This window comes from Zootoca vivipara, chromosome 3 (genome assembly GCF_965207765.1).
Source record: "Zootoca vivipara chromosome 3, rZooViv2.hap1.1, whole genome shotgun sequence".
Taxonomy (NCBI): domain Eukaryota; kingdom Metazoa; phylum Chordata; class Lepidosauria; order Squamata; family Lacertidae; genus Zootoca; species Zootoca vivipara.
The window spans coordinates 89,088,080-89,110,951 of record NC_142586.1 but is presented as its reverse complement, the minus strand read 5'-3'; the positions used below and the strand labels follow the sequence as shown (position 1 = coordinate 89,110,951).

Sequence of the window (22,872 nt, the reverse complement as noted above, 5' to 3'; positions counted from 1 at the left end):
ACTAAGCCCTGCTGCCTCTTCCGCTTCCGACACCTTCTCCACCCAGTCTGCTCTCTCTGACCACTCATCGCCATCCCACCACAACTCCCCGGGCTCTGAGCCTTCTTCCTCTGGCCCAGTAGACCTGAAGGAGCATCTCCACCCCCACTGTTTAGCCCAGAACTGTTTAAAAGGCTATTTGTAGAGTAGATGCTGAGAGACTGTGAGTTAGCAACAGCCAAGACTCCATCATAGCATGTCTATCATAGTACAATGTAGAATTTGGTGTGCTTTAAAGTTTTTATTTTCTCATGGAGCACAAAGAGCTTACAATAAACAATGCAGCATAATGCCAATTATACAAATAAGGCATTACTGGTGTAAATCGATACTCCGAAACACTCATTTTTTTTCTGCCAATGCTCCATGTATCCAATTAAGCCCTTCTACGTTCCAAAGCCATGATGCCAGCTGCATTTGCTTCTAAGTGCCTCTAGAAAGTCAGGTTCTAATCTTGCCAATTTCATCTGAGTATCTCATGGTTTAAATCACAAATTACAGATGCCATGAGAAACTCCATCACAATTACAGGTTAAGAACAAAGTACACATTACCCTAAACACACCTCAAACGGTCAATGCTGGAGGCAGAAAAACAAAGAGCATTAATTTTAAGATGGAATTTGGCTGGGTAGAGGACAGTAATAGAAACCTCTGGTTGAGAGAAAGCCAGGATGCTCTCCGTTCCTCCAGCCAACAGACTTTTGGCATTGCTCCTTAGGTTACTGAAACTGGGAGAGCTAGATTCGCCACTCTAAGTCTGACCCATTTTGTCAAGAATCCATCCACCAGCACAGTTCTGCCATGAACTTGCTAAAACAGAAAATGCTAAATGTGAAATTAGTATTATATTATTTATTAGACTTGTGCATCACCAATGCCAAAGCTTCAAGGCAACTTTCAACAAACAAGTAAGAAGTAAAATTAAAAATTACATAAATATAATTACATCTCATAAAATCAACCACCACATAACTACATATTGGTTAGAAAATTCTACCTCATACAACTCCCCCCCCAAACCCAGCAACCCTGCTGTAGCTGCTGACAATGGAATTTGTTGCCAAAAGTTTGGAAAAGTGAAGTATTAATCACAAAGAAAAAATTCCATATTGTCAGTGATACTGCAGGTGGGTATTTTAAAATAGTAGGTCTCTGATCAATTGCTGCAGCACAGTGAAGAGTTTCTTGTTACCAGCATTTTAACTAACAGGGTCCCCAAACTAAGGCCCGGGGGCCGGATGCGGCCCAATCGCCTTCTAAATCCGGCCCGCGGACAGTCTGGGAATCAGCATGTTTTTACATGAGTAGAATGTGTCCTTTTATTTAAAATGCATCTCTGGCTTATTTGTGGGGCATAGGAATTTGTTCATATTATTTTTCAAAATATAGTCCGGCCCCCCACAAGGTCTGAGGGACAGTGGATCGGCCCCCTGCTGAAAAAGTTTGCTGACCCCTGTCTACATCATATTTAACATACTGTATTACATTAACTCCAGAGTGAGTTACAAAGCCTTACAACTTTGAGAGGAGTATTCCTAGAAGGCAATATATGACTTAGCCCAAAGTAAGAAGTAGTTTCATTTACCTATCACACTTTCCAAATCTCTATTTTGATGATATGTGAATATTATTTCAAGGTTGCAGATCATCTTCCCCAAGCCATGAGACTGAATAATTGCAGATTTGGTTGCTGAGGCAGCAGTACTACAAGGACAAACAGTGAGAATCCCATAAAGGAATTAGGCTGTTCCAAACAGGCTCATTTCCTATCATGAGGCATTTCACAAACTGTACATATTCCTATTTCCATGTGACATATTGACCCAGTTCAGATCATCACCATCCAAATGCAGTCACTTGCTATAAAGTGGTCCACAAAACTTTACTTAACTAATACAGCACAAAGAATAGAATTTAATTGGAGAGAGACAACAAGTTGGATTGGCAGTGCTTTGAAGGGAACCTAACTGCAAAAAGAAATAGCTTATTGTTCCTTAGTCACAAATGAGGGGGTTTTTTTCCAGGGCGGGGGCAGGGAGAACAGTGCCAGGCTTGCAAGTTATAGCAACAATTTTCTCTCCAAAACTGCAAATCAGTTCTTGCACTTCATGTCATCATAGATGAGAAGTTCCAACCATAAGCTTGATATATGCACATTCTCTGTATGTAATATATTTTAAAGAATGGCCAGCATTCCTTGTTCAGTAGTTAGACTAGATACAAACTACTATGGACAATTTTTAGAATATTCAGGCTACAGGTTTACTGCCAAGAAAATCATTTGAAGTGGGGTTTTTTTTAAAAAAAAAAGCTAGGAAAAATAGTTCAATATATATTGGTGCTCTGTGAACAGGTGGAAAGATCAGATGCACCTGCCTAGTCAGCCATTTGGTACAGCTGCAAGATTAAAGACACAAGTACTGCTAATTACGTCTCAGTGAAATTAGTTATAATGTATTCAGAGTTATTCTTCAAACAAAAGGCACTTTAATTCTAAGATTCTTCTCAACAGAGATTTTGCACTAAAACGAGCTTACTGATATATATTACATTAGAAGAATATATAAACATCTACATGCAATTACAGACTATTGTCTATTTTGATACAAGCAAACTGTGAAATTGTAAATCAATGCTGTTTCTAATCTAGCATATGTTTTCAAATAAGAGCTCATAATACAAACTTCCAATAGCGCTGTGATGCTTTATGCCAGACACTATGAAAATCAAAGCAATTTTAGTACCACACGGATAAATAAAAATCATTGAACAGCACAACAATCACATGACCACAGAAACAGCAAAATTTAACCATGAATGTTCATTTGGCACAAAGCAGTCAAACAGATCTATTTTTAAAATTATGATTTGTACTCAAAGCCCATCCTTCACCCCACGGTCCAAGGGTAGGTTCCAAAAATAAGAAAACAAGAGTGGTAAGCACCACCTGTATCAGCATAACAATTTAAACCATGGGTAGGCAAACTAAGGCCCGGGGGCTGGATCCGGTCCAATCGCCTTCTAAATCCGGCCCGCGGACGGTCCGGGAATCAGCGTCTTTTTACATGAGTAGAATGTGTCCTTTTATTTAAAATGCATCTCTGGGTTATTTGTGGGGCGTAGGAAGTCGTTCAATTCAACCCCCCCTCAAAAAAAATATAGTCTGGCCCACAAGGTCTGAGGGATGGTGGACTGGCCCCCTGCTGAAAAAGTTTGCTAACCTCTGATTTAAACTAATGGGTGCAGTTCCAGGTGAGATGCAGTTCCAAGACTGCATGCAAGCGTTTTCCCATGTCACAATGACTTCCATCATGTTGGGCATATAACATCACCAGTGGGGTCACGAAGAGTCGGACACGACTAAACAACTAAACAACAACAACAATGTGGCAGGGCTCACGGGTTTTATGCCTTCTAGCATTTTAAAAAATGTTCAAGATGTGACTGAGTGAATGCAAGCAGCATGAAACTGTTCCTCCACTTTAAAGGGGAAAAGCAATGACGCTTTATGACTGGCTAAGTACTGGAATTATGCAATACAGTACTACATTCCTACCTTTGAAAGAATACCAACACCAATGGCAGATTTTCAGTCATCTGATCGCTTATCATGGCACAAATAAATGCTATTTTATGGGTTATGCTATGGGGGACGGGGACGGGGACGGGCCCAGGAAAACACCTTAGCTATGCACAACAGTAGCATACAGTCATACCTCGGTTTAAGTACGCTTCGGTTTGAGTACTTTCAGTTTAAGTACTCCGCGGACCTGTCTGGAATGGATTAATCCACTTTCCATTACTTTCAATGGGAAAGTTCACTTCAGGTTAAGTACGCTTCAGGTGAAGTACATACTTCTGGAACCAATTGTATACTTAAACTGAGGTACCACTGTATATTTTATTTATTGTATATACAGTCCAACTTTCCTCCAAGGAGCTCAGGGCAGCATACATGCTTCATCAGCACCAACACTTTATCCACAACAACCGGAGAACATGATGAGAGTGCTACTGTGCTCATGGCCCTGCTTGTGTGCTTCCCCAACAGCACCTGGTTTGCAAGTGTGAGAACAGAAAGCTGCACTAGGAAGTCATTTGGTCTGATGTACTCATGTTCTTAAGTGGATTAGACTGAGAGATATGCGGCCACCAACCGTTTGGCCTCATTTGGAATTTTGAGGGTGCCATGGGCAGGTTTCTTATCCTGCTTCCACACATACTAGGGGGGGAAACAGGCATGCGCATGCACACATGTGGCATTCAGAATGCAATAGAATTAAAGCAGATTTCCTGGAGTGTCCCTGGTTTTGCATAGGGTCACACAAAAAACCCACCATTAGATTAAAGCTTACATTGGTAAACTGCACAGTAAAAATCAGAGTTCCCATTCTTTTCAGCACCACCGAAACACTGATCCAAGACACAGGTGCTCATTGGATCTTCATGATTCCCCCCCACACACACACACAGTTAAACCCATTGTTAAATTAGAGAACACATTGTGGACACAGAGCAGGCCTATGATTTCATGGCAGGGTGTTCTTTGGGGGGGGAAGGTAAATTAGGAATAAACAGGCATGTGGGGGATAAATCAGGATTGAGATTCTGATATGTAGGTATGGGGGAGGCGGCAATAGTAATCTCTTCCCGTGTGCCATGGTCTTGCTATTGCATCCTGGTGTCGCAAGAACAAAAAAACCAAAACAAAACCAAGACCTGCAAAATGCAACCACACACCACAAATCTAGTTTGGCCCTACAGCAGAATGAAAAAGCAAATAAAAGCCACAGAATTGCAGGTGTGAGAGAGATACCTGACTGCCAAACCTACTTTGGTGAATATAGATTCCTCTTTGCAAGCAGCAAGCATTTCTGTACAGATAGAAACTTGTGTTGGAAATGCACACAGGCCAGTCCTAGGACATGTGGTCAGCAAATTGTAAGAGAATCATGTAATTCTAGAGTCAGCTGAAAGATTCTTTAACATGTCAACAAAGACTCAAAGGTACAACCTCCTATGTTGGATAGTATTGTGATTACAATGGTGCACCTCAGGTTAAGGACTATTCTTCCACTGCCTGGGAACTGAAACAAAACATCCCTTCTTGGATTACTACTGATAGACATGGAGCGGCTCAACAGTGCATCTTCATTCCAAGGTAAATGAATGTGCAGTTCTAGAACTATAATACATGCTCCTTTCTCATAGACACTGGCATGAATGATTCTTTAGCATTTATCTATAGCAGAGTGCTATATTGCATGCATGTTTAGACAGTGGCACAGCCCTCAACGGGTCTTCCAAAAATAGTGAGGAAACTCCTGAGAAACTGCTAGATCCTCATCTCAATACCACTATAAAGTTTCCACCCCAAAATGGGAAAGTACTACTGCCCAAAACAATAAGGCTGGCATTTAAAATCAAAGCACATTTATTAAAGATAGACTGGTATTGCCCTATGATCTTCCAGACAAATGTAGAATTTAATTAAAAGGCAGCTAGCTGCTTTTTCCCTCATCCAAGTTTGTTTTATTACTTATGCTGTATCATGTATCAACATGCATCTATTAAAAAACAAAGTCATAAAAATAATGAATGGAAAAATGAGCAGGCAAGATATAGCCTAGCTATATATTCTCTCCCTTCAACTTTCTCCAATCCACTGCCTTAAAACCATACCTTGTGCCAGAAAACCTGAAACAAAAAGATCCAGAACTTCAAGATTTCATGCTCAATATGTTGTATGTAAACCACCCAAGACAGATACATATTCAAGCCAACATTCTTACCTGTCAATGACAATCTCCAAGTTTTCCTCTGCAACATGTTCCATCATCCAACTATAGTTATACATATTTTTAAAGCCCTTTGAAAATTTAGATTAAAAATTGCCTTTAAAAAACTTTACACAGGGGGAGAGGGCTTTTAAAGTTAAGCCTCAAATAAGTAGATGATCAGCCCATGCGTCGAGTCCCAAATGTCTGTTTCACCCAGCTGAAGAGAAACGGGTGCTGCAAACTCTCAAGGCAAAGAAATTTAAGAGTAGATTTAGCACGGCATAAAACAGAAGTTACAAAAATGCAAATTACCAAAGTTAAAAGCTTTAGAAGTTTAGTAGTTCTGAAGCTGTGATCTATACAATATTGATCAAACATTAAAAAGCAGCTTTGACTTTTAAAAGCTGTTTTAAGTTTGCATTCCCTTTCTCAGACTGGCTGCTATTACCGGTATAATCTTTCTCTGTGAGACAACCAACGGAGTATCCTTACGGAGTATCCTTAATATTGTTACAGCCCATTAAAGAGCACTGGTGCAGCCCAATGTTAATAGGAGAAAAAAATATACGGTACTCAGGCTAGCATCATCAGGTAGAGAGGCAATATAAAATAATCTTTTCCTGCCCTCCAAGGAGTCCTCTTTTCTCAGCTCTGAACCATCCCTCGACTGTCTGCCCTTACAGGCAGGCTTCTGTAACAGGGTGAGGAAGCTTTTTCAGCCTTTTCAGGACTGGATCGACAACCGGCCACCCACCTGTCAATCACATGACATCAGACAATTCAAATTTTAAACAGGGAGTAGGCACAACTTTGCTCTTTAAAAGCCAGCAGCAGAGCCTTATCTCCTAGCTTAGCACTGTGGGAACACTTAGTGCTGACGTGAGGAACCTTTAGCCCTCTAGATACTGCGGTAGTACCACTCCCATAATCCCTAGCCATTGAGCAGTCTTGCTGGGGATTATGGGAATTATAGTTCAGCAACATCTGAAGGGAGAAGGCTTCATCACTCCTGACTTAATGCTTAGATCAAAGGTAACAACAGATCTCTGTGCCTGATATCATGACATCATGATGTCAGGTAACTGATACGTAGGCATGGCCTTGTAAACCAAGCTGAGAGGCCTGGGAAGCCTAAGTAGCCCCACAAGCTGGATGTTCCCCACCCCTACCCTATAAGTATCGTTCTTGGTTGTTCAGGTTTCTTCCTCCAGCACTCTATTCTCTGTCTTGTTTCAGATGTATATTCATTTCCTGAGACTGTAATAGAACTCATTTGAGCACAAGGTGGGGTACAAGACATCAGATTTTAGATGAGGTGCCATGAGGCACCTATCTAGATGGAAGTGAGGTGGTGACAGTGATAGGTGTCTGTTTCTTTCACAAAAATCATGCCTTACTAGAAAACAAGTTTCTACCATGCAATCCATGGTTTCCAGCAAGGGCTGAATGAATGCCATGATTCTCTAGAAAAGAGAATCTATTGGTTGCAGCAAATTGGTCTACTGGTTGCAGCAAATTGTGGTAAGTTTGTCTAATATAGGACTTAAGAAGAAAACCTGTTTCTGAACCTCAAGCACAACCCCACACCATTTCTTGCAAGTTCTTGCAAGGTCAGTAGACTTTCAGGGGGGCACAGTGAACTGACTAGTAGTGGGTGGGAAAGTCTATTGATTCCAACCTATTCTGTGTGTAAAACTCCACTTAATGATTGTTCGGATTCAACCCATAAATCAGCATTTCCCCCCGTATGGTTGGAAATATAGGTGTGTCAGTCTTCAGAGAATAAAGACTACTGTAACTATGTCACTTTTTATGTAATGAGGGTTATAACATACATTAAATCAGGGGTCAGCAAACTTTTTAAGCAGGGGGCTGGTCCACTGTCCATCAGACCTTGTGGGGGGCCAGACTATATTGGGGGGGAATGATGCAAGAGTACCACGAGCCCTGGTGGCTGCTTACCTGTGTCTTGCGAGTGGTAGGGGCTGGCAGCGGCAGCGGAGGGATGATGAGCGGTGCACAAAAGGGCTCTGGAGAGGGGCTTAAAATGGTGGCCGCTCGAGTGCTGCTGTGGCTGGCACCAACAAAACCCAGCCCCTTCCTCCTCTAGGCATGCGGGGAGAAGCCAGGAGGAGGGAGGGAGGAGGCGCCGCCACTGTCACCACTGTGAGGGAGAGGGAGGGGGAGGGAAAGAATGTGTGCGCTGGCAATCCACATGGCGATTCCTGGACCGTCCGTGGGCCGAATCCAGAAGGCTATCAGGCCTGATCTGGCCCCCGGGCCTTAGTTTACCTACCCATGCATTAAATGATCTAAATTTGTATCCAATCTTAAACAAATTAAGGTGTTGTGTCCAATTCTTCCATTTGCAGAAGAGCCTTGTTCTCTCAGCTAATGGAAATGGAGGGGAGGTGGTTTTAGCAGATTCCTGGCTTCCCCTGCAGTTCCCTACACCACTTTCCACGCTGCTCTCTACCACAATGCCTCCAACCTTCTGGAGCGACCGGGGTGTGTGGGAAAGAGTCTTATCCCCTCTTCCATTAGCCGAGGCTTCCACTGGATCAAAAGCTCTTCTACCACCTGAAGGCACAACAGGATTCAACCCTGATGTTACAACAGGTATATAGAGGAATAAAATGAATATGCAGAGCAAACAATTTAACATATTGTGCTCCAAGTAACACTGTTGCATGGCAACAAGAATCTACTGCAGGGAAGTAGAAAACCTTTTGATTTGCCAATTTACAGTTCTTTCTGGAAAAAAAGGGAAGTCAAGCAGTAGAGGAAACTAAACCTAGGTCTTGAGGAAAGCTGCAGTTCATCTAATGCAGTGTTTCCCAACCTTGGATCGCCAGCTGTTTTTGGACTACAACTCCCATCCTCCCTAGCTAGCAAGACCAGTGGTCAGGAATGATGGGAACTGTAGTCCAAAAACAGCTGGAGACCCAAGGTTGGGAAACACTAATCTAATGCACTGCTTGTCCACTGCTAGAACTGCCTACTCAGCCTGCTCTTTGACTCTCCCATGCACCCAACAAACCATATTTTCAGTGCCTTCAGAAATTGTGTCCCACTTATATTAAGCTTACTCCGATAACAAATAATTCTAAAGAATAGCTACACCCTCGGTAGAAATTTACCATTTTCAGACATTGTGAATCCATTGGGTTTTTTAACGGACATTTTGATAAATTCGGAAATATGCAATACTTATTTTGGTATCAGAGCTAAGATTCCTTCACTACTTTGAGAGCATAAAATTTATTCAGTTGGCTCCAGAGAAAAACTAGTAAAGGAAGAACTTCTCCCAGAAGCATCCATACAAAAACCTTTTCCAATGCTCTAAATTAGTTTGTATTTGCTGACCTCAACTAATGAAATGTTCTCACTAAGTATGCATACCAGTAGCTCCAGACATGTATATGTCTCCCTCATCTTAGTTTTGATTAACACACAGTTTAATCAAGCTATCCAAAAGCACACCTTTAATTCTACAGAGAGTCTGGTTGCAGGTAATAGTTCACCTGTAAATCACTACCACCATTTTTTGCATCCATTCTGCACCCATGGCAACTCCTTGTCACCTATCAAGACCCTTTCACTTCTGGATCATGAGAGGAAATTCTCACCAGGTGTAGTCTGGCCTATTTAAGGAATAGGTTTCCACCTAGGTTTCATTCTTGGAGTTCAACTGTTTGGTTCAGATCAGGCTGCTCTAGCCCCCATCATGGTCAGTCTTGGACACATTCTTGGATGGGCTGTTCTATGGGTCTAGGAAGAGGATTACTTCACCAGACAAGCTGTTCCAACCTTCTTTCTTTCTTTAGATAGCTTGGTCCCCTTTTCCTTCCCTGCTCCTTGATATTCCTTTCCATTTTCTGGTTTGTTGCTCTGAACTTGCTTCGGTTAAGAGATTTTATGGAACGTGCTTCCTCTCCCAGTGATACTCAAGCAAGTTTCACAAGGTTATAAGCTTCAGGGACTTGCATAGCTTGGACAGCCACAGCTCCAGCCAGTCCAGGGACATTAATCAGTCTGGTGCTAATGATGAACTCCAGGCTCACTCTCCCACCACCTCCTCCTCTCACATCTAGAAGGACCTTGTTGAAGCATCCCTTTCCTTTTGAACTCTGCTCTCTTCTTCCGCTCTTAAGTCTATTCCCACTGGCACTAGCAGTGTGTATTTCGCACAATATTGGAATTGGGCATTTAGTCGTGGTGACACCTGCCCTTTTGAACTCCCTCACTGCGTATCAGACAGGTTGATTCAGTAACGGCTAAATACATTCCTATTTTAAGGAGTCTTCAAAAATATTTCTCCCAGTTGGTATTTGTCTTGCATTTGAATTGATTTTATGTATGTGCTGTTATTGTTTTTGGATAGGCAACTGTTTTATATCTGTAAATTGCTTCTGCATGCCCCATGGGAAGTGATTCATAAATGAAACTAGCTGTACCCGGCCACGTGTTGCCTTGGCTTAGTCAGGGCCCCCGTTTCCCAGGACAGGGGGAGAATTCTGAATTCTGGTTTGTTGTTGACTTCCTCTATTATGACTTGAATTGGTAATCTCCCTTTGGGGTACCATGTGTCTAAACTAAAGATATATTATTACATGTATCAGTCAAGTACAAATGTACACAGGTGTGTTTGCATGAATGTATGATCTAGGACACATGTGATATCCACACAATATACTTAAAGCTCTCTTATATCACTTTAACCATCAACACACCCACCCACATCCTTGGAACTGTAGCTTGTTAAGGGTGCTCAAAACTGTAGCTGTACTTAAGGAGTTTCTCAACCTTAATAAACTACCTCCACAGCCTCTCTCAATTCAAAGACCCACCCACACTCACCCACACTGCAGGGCACACTCTTGGCCTGTCCCCTCCTGCAATATAGGCTGATGGGGGATGGGGGCTTAATTTGAATCCTTTGTCATGGACGGTTCAGTAATGCAGTTTTATTTTCAGGAACTCCAAACTCCCCTTTCTTTCACTGGCTGGTAAAACTTTTTTTATTCTAGCAGGCTTTTGCCTGCTGCAGTCATTGTTAATTGTCATCTACATTGTTGTTACATTTAAATGGATTTTAATGCTATATGTTTTATCTATTGTTGTTGTTGTTGTTGTTGTTGTTGTTGTTGTTGTTGCATTTAGTAATTTATATTTGTGATTTTATGCACCTGAAATACAGCATATATATTTTTTATATAAGAAACACACCAGTTCAACTGAATTGCACCTGAAAACCTATTAATCAGTAGGACTCTTATTACATCAGTGTGGTTTGCTCTCTTTGGCCAGGACAAGTTACTACCGGTAATAACTGGTGTTCCATATTCTGGATCAGCTGATATTTCTGAATGATAGTCAAATGTAACTCAGGTGCAGGGCATAATAGTAAATTTGCTCAGGTAGTTTATCAGTGAATGTTTAACACTGACAGTCAGTTCAGCGAGCTGCTTACTGAGATTTTAAAAATACCCAAATGAATTCGCTTTGGCAAATGGGAAAACTCCTCTGACAGAGTGTGATCAGATTTGCTTAAGGAATGTGCCCAATATCCACCAAATTATGCAGTAAAAGGTGGGCTGGTATTAGTGAACACTGCATTCAATTTGCAAAGTTGCAATAACATTAGTGGGCTCAGTGATCAATATAAGTCAGGCATAGGCAAACTTGGCCCTCCAGATGTTTTGGGACTACAACTCCCATCATCCCTAGCTAACAGGACCAGTAGTCAGGGATGGTGGGAATTGTAGTCTCAAAGCATCTGGAGGACCGAGTTTGCCTATGCCTGAAACAAGTCATGTCAAATCCATTATAAACATGACTCCCAATTCCAACTTCTAAAAATGAATGGGCAATAGATAGATCAGAATCTACTGGTGGGTCGGCAGATGACTTGAGTTTCCAACTCATAATTGTTTAACAACAGCAACAACAAAAGCCCTCTTCTTTCTTCTTTCATATTAGGCTGTTAGGATTCCTGCTGATCTGTAGTAAATTTGTACTTATTTTTGCAAGACAATCAATAATAATGTAGTCACATTATATGTGAAGGTCCAGTTACAGAGGCAGCATGAATACACAAATTCACATATAGCAAAAATTTACCTGGCTGCTTTCTGGCAGGAATGTGGGGGATAAAGTCCCCCACAGAAGCCCTCTCAGTGTCTCCACTATCTCCTCTTCACTCCTCCCCACATGGCAATTGCATATTGCTTTCCCTCCTCTCCAGGGTATTGCAGTGAGAGTTAGGCACAGAAACCCAGTTCCCACACCAATTACCATGACAGTGGGATGATCAGCTTCGATGAGTGGCAGCCTTCTGGGCAATGGCTGGAGTGGAGGAGGAGGAGAGACAAAGGTGGAAGGGAGGAGAAGGAGGGATGCAGGCAGAAAGAGATGTAGACAGAAGTGCCAGCTCCATCCATCACAGCCTTTTTCTTTAGCCTGCATCTCTCTCTGCGGCCACCCTCCTCCTCCTCCCTTCCACCTTTGTCTCACCTGCACAACTTCCCTGCTGGTTGCGGCAGCCAAGGGAGCTGGCACGGGGCCCCTGGAGAGAAACAAAACACTGAAAGCTACAAGCTGGAGTTGAGCACATGTAATTGATTCAGCGCAAGTTAAATGTGTATGTGATGCGACAACACCATATATAGCTCATGGCATGGCATGGATAACAAACTCTGTCCCTTGGGTCACCATTTGGTACCTGACTCCAAACCCACCATTTTGCACCCAGCTCTGGATTGGTGAATCTTAAAGAGTTCTAGTAAACAAAAACAAACAAACAAACAAAAACAAATTGGATCCCTCAACCCTGACATCTGCACATGCTTGCTCTGTAAGACAATAAAATTGCACAAGCCACTACTTCTTATCAGAACAGAATATATATTGCCTGCAACGTTGTTATCAAGCATGCCAATGCAAATTCCCTGGGAACGGTTTAATAATGTGAAAGCAGAGGTCCTTTGGAGAACCTACCAGCCAAAGTTGTTTTTAACTGAAGAAGTTGGGGAATCAAACCTAGGCCTTCAGCATGCGACGCATGTGCGGTACACCTATGCTTTCACATTTTCACTCATGACAATGAATGCTTCACGGCTCAATAGCAGATGTAGCAAACGACAGCCTTCCTCACAAATTTGGAGATGAAGAACTGGGCAGGGACCATCACAGCAGTTGGGTGGCATTCCACACTTCCACAACATGATTGCTTAATTTAAGACGAGGGTCACAATCCTGGACTTAGCTCAGCATGACAGCATGAAGACCAAATGACTAAGGCCTTCCAGGCGTAATTGCAGGGCAAAACATTTTATTATTCTTATTGTTAAATTTGTATACTGCCCTTCATCTGTAGATCTCAGGGAGGTCCACAACATCAAAATACAATATGAAAACACAAAATACATAATTAAAACAAGAACAAACAAAAAACACCCACAAACCAATAACCACCCACACACAGATTTAAAAGGGTATATATACCGTTTCTCATATTTTAAGACATACCCATAAAATAAGCCATAGCAGGATTTTTAAGCATTCAAGGAATATAAGCCATACCCCGAAAATAAGACATAGTGATAGGCGCAGCAGCAATGCCAGCCGCGGCAGGAGGAGGAGGAACAAAATAAAGACATCCCTTGAAAATAAGCCATAGTGTGTTTTTTTGAGGAAAAAAATAAATATAAGACGTGTCTTATAATATGAGAAACACGGTAGGAAGTTAACCAGCCCAAAGCCTGCTTGCAAAGGAATGTTTCTGCCTGTCCATGTCAAAGGGAAGCACTTTTGCAAAAAACCATGGTGTTGAGTATCCCCATTATAAGTATTTTTGTGTGTGCATGTGTGCTCGAATGCATACGCATGTGCGCACACACATGTTATTTTTTTAAAATAACTTGTTTTGGTATAGCTCCAGACCAAGACTGTTGCTGCTGCTGCTGCTGCTGCTGCTGCATTTGTTTATTAAATTTGTACACCACCCTTCATCCAAAGATCACAGGGTGGTTCACAACATAAAAATATGACATGAAAACACAGAATACATAACACAAAAACAAACCAATACCCCCTCCCAAAAACACATTTAAAAGGCCACAGAACAGCCATGTCCAAAGTCCATTTCGGGGGCCTAATCTAGCCTGCCGGTTGGTTTAATCCAGCCCCCGTAGCAGTTTATTTCCTGGGGTAGTATCCTAAAATAAACCTCAATAACTTCAATCCTAAAAAAGCTCAACAACTTCAATCCTTTAAAAAAAGGTCAACAACTTTGGCCGGCCCTTCCGGCCCTTCACTTCATCAGATCTGGCCCTCTTTGAAAAAAGTTTGGACGCCACTGCTATAGAAAGTTATAGAACGTTTAATTAGCCAAAAGCCTGGTTATAGAAAAATGTTTTTGCCTGGTGCCTAAAGATATGTAATGAAGGTGCCAGGCAAACATCCCTGGGGAGAACACTGGTTCATGCTAATCGCAGTTTAGAACAAACTATGGTATAAGTTGATAAACCATTGGTCTAGTCATATTTACAGTGCTTGTCTGCTTTTTCTGCCTTCCCATCTCTACAATGAAGCAGTTTTTGGAAGTAGAAAAATTGCCTCAACTGTAATTTGTCAATTCAACATTATGCTAAACCAACCATGTTTTTCAAACCCACTTCAACAACACATGGTTTTCAATTCCAGTTTGCAGCTATAGTTCTTCAGTTCATACATTATATTAAACTACAGCTAAAATAAGATATGTCAGAAGTACCCACAATTTTTTAACTGGAATTTGTAACCAAGCCAAAAACTGTTGCCAGATTGCTGGCCCTATACCAACAGCAGCTGCAAAGAAGACCTCTGCACCCTCTTTCCTGCTTGAAAACGTCGAGCAAAGCTTGACCTGGGCTACTGCTCTGCACGTGTCCTGTATCTCTGCACAGCAGCAAAAGCATCCTCCCTCTCTTGCTCCAGAGTAGAAAATGGAATCGCTGGGGCTCTGGACACTTCGCCATGCAGTTGCCAAAAACCCAAACATGGACATAGGAAGGAAGCAGGATGAGCAGAAACCTGCCAGGCAATCCCCACCCACCTCTCTATCTGCAGCACTTCCAAGTATGTGAAGAAGTCCTGCTCATCATGCTCACCCAACGGCAATTCACTATGGTGAATAAAGCTGCCAGGGCCTGTTTCACTGGACGTTCATTACAACTGAATCAATGTTTGCCTAGCGCTGCAACACAGATTTGATCCTGGGGTTCATTTATCAAAGTATGGTTGGAATTTATGACTGAACACAGACAATGTCAAGGTGACACTGAAGTTTTGCCAGTACAGTTGAATTTGAACTTTTATGGCCATGCACTCCTGAAAAATCATAAGATAGTTCACTGATGAGAGCATAAGCTTACATATTTATTTGTTTATATTATTTTATTTTACATATGGCACATGTAAGACCCCAATTCAGTATGTCACATCGACTTAAAAGGGCACCGGACAGTTGAGCAGAAAAAGACATCTGCATCAAACATTGTGGATCCAACATCCTCATGGTGGACTCAACAAATGGACTAAAGCATTTCCTAGGAAGTTATTGTTAGTCTGTATCTCTGTCCCCTGCATGTCACATTTCTGAAAAAAATTCAACAGGCACACTTTCCTCAGAGGCTAACAGGGGGAAAGGGCCATAGTTCAGTGGTGGAGCAACTGCTTTGCGTGTAGAATGTGTCACATTCAATTTCTAGCCTATCCAGGCAGGACTGAGTGAGAGCCCAGACAGAAAAACTCTAGAGAACTACTGCCAATCAGTATACACAATCCTGAGCTAGATGGTCTGATTCAGTATGAGGTAGCTTCCTAAATGTCTATAATCGTATGAAAGAAAATCCTAAAGTAGGAAACAATGACTGAAAATAGCAGCGCCATTCAAGTCAAACATTTAGCCCACAATTGTATCAAAAAGAAATGTGACTAGGATCTGCACTGGATTCAAGCATGTTCAATTATTCATCCTAATATGGGGAAAAACAAGACAACACCCTTGTACTCTCAACCACTGTGAGGCAAACCTATTTTCCCCAGGAACAAGCAACACTGACATTTCCCTAAGTTGTATTACAATTTGATTTTTCATTTTATGGTATGACTACTATAGCCGTGCCAATAAATATTTTCAACACACTATGAGTTCAAATTGTTTGTACTGTTGCCACCCTCTGGTAAGGTCTTCTCTCCTTTTATCAGACATTGCATTAAAGCTTGGTAAAAATGTATAAACATAGACACAAGTGATAAATTACATTTCTAAAATAACATGAAGCATCTTGGTGTATCAGATTGTTCTAAAGTAACTGAAAATACTTTCTTTGAAAAGACACAGTAAGTTTGTTTTCTTGCTAATGTGCTGAATTTACTGCTTTTGATACTACCTATGATTGTACTGGGATGCGGGTGGCGCTGTGGGTTAAACTACAGCGCCTAGGGCTTGCCGATCAGAAGGTCGGCGGTTCGAATCCCTGTGATGGGGTGAGCTCCCGTTGCTCGGTCCCAGCTCCTGCCAACCTAGCAGTTCGAAAGCACGTCAAAGTGCAAGTAGATACAGTGGTACCTTGACTTACGAACTACTTGACAACCAAATTTTTCGACTTAGGAACGGAAACCGCAGCAGTTTTAGATAGGGCTTTTTCGACTTACGAATTTTTAGATGGGGTTGCTTCGACTTACGAATTTTTTCCGTTTCCAATGCATTCCTATGGGAAATCGCATTTCCAATGGCGCTTTTCGACTTACAAATTTTTCAACCTACGAAGCTGCCTTTGGAATGGATTAAATTCGTAAGTCGAGGCACTACTGTAAATAGGTACCGCTCCGGCGGGAAGGTAAACGGTGTTTCCGTGTGCTGCTCTGGTTCGCCAGAAGCGGCTTTGTCATGCTGGCCACATGACCTGGAAGCTCCCTCGACCAATAACGCGAGATGAGCACCGCAACCCCAGAGTCGGTCATGACTGGTCACGACTGGAACCTCAGGGGTCCCTTTACCTTTACCTTTATGATGGTATATTTACGGTACATATTAGCAAAAACTTATTTTTACTTTCAGCTGAAATTTCACATTATGGATGTGCACATCTGCAAGGAGATGGATATTTAATAAATGATCTCAAAAATTCTGCATAACCTTTAGAAAATTATCTCTCCCAATTACCCCTTCCCACAGTGAAATGTAGGAAAACATGAAGTTACCAATCTGTAAGAACTCCACACACAGTGAAACATTACACCGATAAAAACATTCCTTTGTTTTACAGAAGTGGCCTGGTTCAAACATTACACTAAATCATTGGTTCCCAAAGTGGGTGGTACCACACCTTAGGAAGCAGTAGGATTGCCTAGGACAGTGGTTTTCAACCAGTGTGGCACCCTGGGGTGCCTTGAATGATCGTCAGGGATACCATGGGCAACCTTCTTTTCCTTCCCTCTCTCCTCTGATGCCCCTCTTGTGTCTCTGCCTCCCAAAGCCTTGTGTGGCTGTTTCTTGCAGCAGCCCTGGCTACAAGCTCCCCAGGTGAATGGTGCCTCTGGGGCTGGCCAGAGGGTGCTTCCCAGGCCCCTGTAGGGCAGTGTGATGAGGCACCTCTCTTTGGGGCAGGGGGGCAGCTCAGAGACCAAGGGTGGCAGCAGTGGCTGCCTGGAGGACTTCCAAGGAGAAAGGATAAGAAACACACTCCACAAAGGAAGGTATTTGAAAATCGGTGAAAGGCTGCCTGCTCAGCAGGCAAGGGGTGACATAACAGGGCTCCTGAGCCCCACAGGATGCCACAGAAAGAATGTAGTTGGTCAAGGGAGCTATGGACCCAAAAAGGTAGACCTGACCTTGGGGGTGCTAAGAGGCAAGGGGGCAGCAGGGAGGTGCTGGACACATAAATGACTTTAAGACTTTGAAAAGCTGGCATCCCTGGATCAAGTTCACCAATTTTGTTGAATTAAACTAAATAGTTGTAATTGGATTTTTAATAAATGTGTAATTAATTGCTACTGTTTTGAATTCTTTTTGTGTCGTTCTCTTCTTAAGTGGGTGGTGCAAATTATATGCTGTTCTGTTTACAGTAATGCTTTTTACAGGGTTGGGTAGGGGGTGCTGCACTAGAATTTGCTCTTGGGGTCTGGCTTCTTGACTTATCTGAACCCAAGCTTGCAGTTTGTTGCCTCCAAAGAAACCATAAGGGGCAAGTCAAGAACAAACCTTGGCTTCTGCCTTATGACTTATTTGGAAATAAACAAATCACAAGTCCAGGTTCAGATGACACAATAAGCCATACCAGGTGCAAGAGTGGGGGAGGAGTGAAGCAGCAACTTTGATACTGCTTGTCCATGATCAGAAAGCAAACAAACCTAGGCTTCAGACTGTGGTTTCTTTGGAGTGAAACCAGAATGTAGCCCATACACAGAGACATTTGCTTATCTGCAGATTGTGGCTAAGTGTGGCATCTGATTGAAACCACTAGTGAGGAAAGCAGAAGGGGGGGGGGATGTTTCAGAAACCATACTCAAACTCACGCTTTGGTTTTCTCATATTTCCAATGACAAAGTAAGAAAAAACCCTGGACATTTTATATAATATGATACATATACCTTCAAGATGGCCCATTATTTGTTCATTCAAGCAACACCACTTAACGAACCTGAGTTCAAAGGAAGCAATACATATAATGAAAAATTCTACATTGCTTTTTTATTGCTGAAGTGCTTCTCTTTTGTATAGCCTCTGTATTGCCTCATCCATCTTATAACCAAGTTTTCATACATGTTATTAGTTACATAAATGCACTAAAATATCTAAATTACTTACTATTTCAACATGTGCAAAGCTCACAATGGTCTACAGCACTTGTTCACTCAGATAACTAAAGCTAAAAAAAACCCACCCAGCTATTCATATAGACTGCTTTACAAATACTTCAGATTTGACTCAAACATGTTATCCCACCACTCTGCAGCACTTGTTCATACTCAGAGACCTTATTACTGAAAGGTATTGAGTATCACCAACATTAGACATAACCATTTTCAAAGGCACCAACAGTAATTGTTGCAAAGGAACTGACAAGCTGGAACGTGTCCAGAAGAGGGCAACCAAAATGGTCAAAGGCCTGGAAAGGATGCCTTATGGGGAACGGCTTAGGGAGCTGGGTATGTTTAGCCTGGAGAAGGGAAGGTTAAGGGGTGATATGATAGCCATGTTCAAATATATAAAAGGATGTCATATAGAGGAGGGAGAAAGGTTGTTTTCTGCTTCTCCAGAGAAGCGGACACGGAGCAATGGATTCAAACTACAAGAAAGAAGATTCCACCTAAACATTAGGAAGAACTTCCTGACAGTAAGAGCTGTTCGGCAGTGGAATTTGCTACCAAGGAGTGTGGTGGAGTCTCCTTCTTTGGAGGTCTTTAAGCAGAGGCTTGACAGGCATATGTCAATAATGCTTTGATGGTGTTTCCTGCTAGGGGGTTAGACTGGATGGCCCTTGTGGTCTCTTCCAACTCTATGATTCTAACTCCTCGACTGTGTATGTTCATGCCTGTGGTCAAAATCTCTAAAAATATTCAATGTTTCACCATACTGGAAGATGAATAATCTCCCCAACACTTCACACAAACAATACAACATTTACCAAGATGGCAAAGTGGAGGGAGGTCACCACCTGACTGGCCTACTTGTCTAAGTGCCCACAGCAATGCATTTCCTTGACTTCGTTTCATTTTTTCAGAATCCTAAGCAACGAAGAGGAGAGGAGGTACAGACTATACACTCTTTTCTTGTACTTGTCTCCTGTCTTCACAATCCTTCCAGAGTAGACCAATGAGAGGAGACTGAGAACCAGGAGTCCTCCTGCCCCAATTCCCATGGTGACTTGCAGTTCTAAACCAGAGCAAAACCAAAGTTGCTACCTTACATATCTGTACTGAATAGAAATAGTGATTTCACTACTTCCTGGGAAAACACACAATCCATACTTCTGCAAATTCATGACACTGGCTTAATAGGACCATGCCACAGAAGATGTTCTTGTAAATGCTAAAAGAATTAATGAGGTTTTTAAACAGCTGTTCTTGTTTTGTTTCATACATATTTTGCTATTATAGAATTATATTAATTTACATTTATAATATTGCATTGCTATTATATTATGTTAAATTACATTTCAGAGGGATTGTTTGTACCTGAATACTGTATAGTTATAGCAACACCTATTGTTTCAAACTGGTATTATCAACCCATTATGAACAATAGGCCACAAAACTTGAATACCACTTAAAGATACAGCAGGGACATAAAGTCACTACTAAACAGTTATGTTCTGGCTAGGGTAAATTCTGTGCTCAAAATAATAAATTAGCCAATAGGTCACTGAATACTTTTTTTAAAGTATGCGTTTTAAATAGTAACAAACTTGTTTGCTCTCCCTTCATGTACTTGCTTAGTTATAACCTAAATCCAAAGAATGTACATTCTAGTCTCTAAAAAGTAAAGTTTAAGAAAACTACCGTAATTGTACAAGTTATATTATAAGAAGTTAGGACAGTAAAATGACTGACTGATAAATCAAGAGCAGCCAATTTAGCATACTAATGTCCTCACTTCTGAAGAAATGTTTGCCAGGAATACAGCTTACTTCAACTAACTGACATATGTTTAAATGCATAGTAGCCCATCAACACCAACACTAGAACACATATCAATACATCTTTTTGCCATGTGTTCAACTCATTACAGACATACCCTACAATTAATGGGAGGCACTTTTAAAAGGGTTTCAGTGTGTCCACAAAAGAACTCACAACTATACAATCATCCTAAAAAAAACCCCAATCTCTGTAGTATCTGGGCATTCTAAGACACATCAAACGCAAACAAAAGTTTTAGAAATTTTGATCATTGAACTTAGAACATCAATTATCAGAATATTATAATTTCTAATCTGTTGCTAATATTTTAATACACACTACTGGAAAAGTAAATGGGAAGATTTCAGAAACACTACTATGTAATCCATAATAGACTGAACTAAACGTAACCAAATACATAGGGCACTCAGCTCTAATTCAGTTAGAACACACAATTGTGCGTTGTGTGTTGTATAAATATAGCTGGTTTCCTCAATATATTTGCAGAGGATTTGTAAAATACATTTATAACTCGCTCACACACTAGGAGGACACCCAACAATGAAATGAATGAACAAAACCACAGATTTATAAATGGACCAAGTGAGAGCCACGAGAAGTACTAAACGTGGGTGCAGGCTGCCAAGACTGCACAGTTTATGTACGTTCTCTGCTAAACTTTTTTTCCAGAAGAAAGTACTTAAAATTCCTGGTGAAGTCAAGTTACTTGACATTTTGCCTCACTAAAAGAAGTGGTGGGCCATATCATGTGAATCTTATTGTATTACATTCTAAAGGGCTTAGCAACTGTTGGTCATTAATCTTTAACACAAAGGCAATTCAAATACAATGGCAAGTATTTTTTTGGGGGGGGGGGGAGTAATTTAGTCCCAATCCCAATAGTTTAACCTACAAGAATAGGGTCCCCCTGGAGCCTGGTGAACAGCCTAGCAAGTCCCCTGTCCAAAGTGTTGCGTCAAAGTGGTGAAAGAATATAAAATACAGAAATTAAAAACCGTTTAGCCATGGAGGGGGGAGGGGAGATACCCACGTCACTACTGACAATATGTGAAGAAACCCCTTTTAAAGCAAAAACAGAAAACCCACCCAAACACATATTCGTCATTGCTAGTGTTGTGTATGTGATTTTCTCCTATTTATCGATTACACAAAGAAAAACCCAGCAGGGGCTGCTGCAATGCAACATACGCCGATTTGAGATTGGAGCGCGCGGGGGGGGGGAGTTCTTTTTCACTTCTACGCCTTGAATTCTGTAGCTGGGGCGAACAGATAGGTGATTCTATGCCTTGCTTTTAACCGCGAATAAAGGGCACCGAAAATAGCCCGTCCTCTTCCCTCCAGCTCCAGTCGCCCCTCCCAAAGAAAATAAAGGTGGTTTTTCAACCCTCCAAACGAACCAGTGTCACCTCTCCCCCTTCCTTTCTGTGCACCCCCCCACACACACACCCCAAAAGCTCTTCCACAACCCTTGCTTCCAACAAAAGCTCTGCACGCCAGATGAGGCATTATTATCCCTATGGTCACACCATCAGCACAATCCCTTTTCTTTTTCTCCTGCCGGCAAACACGCACACGCAAACTTCCCCCCATTCTAGAGAAAAGAACAATGCGGGGGGGGGGATAGGGAGAAGGACATGCAACTACAACACCGCGGGAAATCAATGCAAAATTTGGAAGGGGGGGAGAGGGGAGAGAGGAAAAACATGGGGGTGAGAGAAGAAACCTCCCCCCAACCTGCTTTTCGCCGCAGCTCCTTCGCTCCAAACCGGCCGACACTTCCCATATCCCCCCCCCGCGGCTTCCCTATTAAGGACCCCCCCCCGCCATGCCCATCCCGTCGGGGTTTCCCCCTCGAGCCTCCAGTCGCTCCACTCGGGAGGGGGGCCCTTCCTAAACCCACCCGCGCAAGGCTTCCCCGTTCTCGGCTGCAACCTCTTCCCCCTCCACCACCCCAATCGTCGCAACAACAACAAAAAAGCCCTCCATGGACATGGACCCACAAGGCCCCCCTCTCGGCATAATGGTTCCCCTCCTTGCAGAGGAGGAAAGAGTAAAAGGCTCCCCCCCACACACATACAAATGCATGCATGCATGCACACGCACACACTTCACCTCATGTTGCTGCCCAGGGGCCGGGGGGGCGTCTTCCCCCCCGCTTCTCGCTCTTCTCTCCTCAGGAGCCGGCTGGGTTGTTCTCAATAGGCGATGAGTGCGGAGGGAGGGAGGGAAAAGAGGAGGAAGAGGAGCAGCGGGGAGGGGGGTCCCCCCGCAGGCGCCAGCCAGTCCCTGCCTTGGCAACCCTGAGACTGGCTCGCCTTGCCTTGCCTGCGCCCTCCGGCTTGGCTGCTTTGGCCCAACCC

General features: G+C 42.4%; 1 protein-coding gene across 5 annotated transcripts in view; it reads right to left on the bottom strand.

The window, feature by feature from the left end:
• The window catches only part of ENAH (ENAH actin regulator), an 83,102-nt gene extending 60,249 nt beyond the window's left edge, over positions 1-22,853 (bottom strand). For 3 of the 5 annotated variants that reach the window (XM_035111432.3, XM_035111434.3, XM_060272972.2), the window contains exon 1: positions 22,625-22,853. In XM_035111432.3, the coding sequence (XP_034967323.3) occupies positions 22,625-22,629 (5 nt within the window). In that variant the 5' untranslated portion in view covers positions 22,630-22,853. Of the gene's footprint in view, positions 1-5,833; positions 5,893-22,412; positions 22,547-22,624 lie in introns of those variants that run through there. The other 2 variants (XM_088667368.1, XM_088667370.1) reach the window with 2 other exon arrangements.
• Between the last annotated feature and the right edge of the window lie 19 nt (positions 22,854-22,872).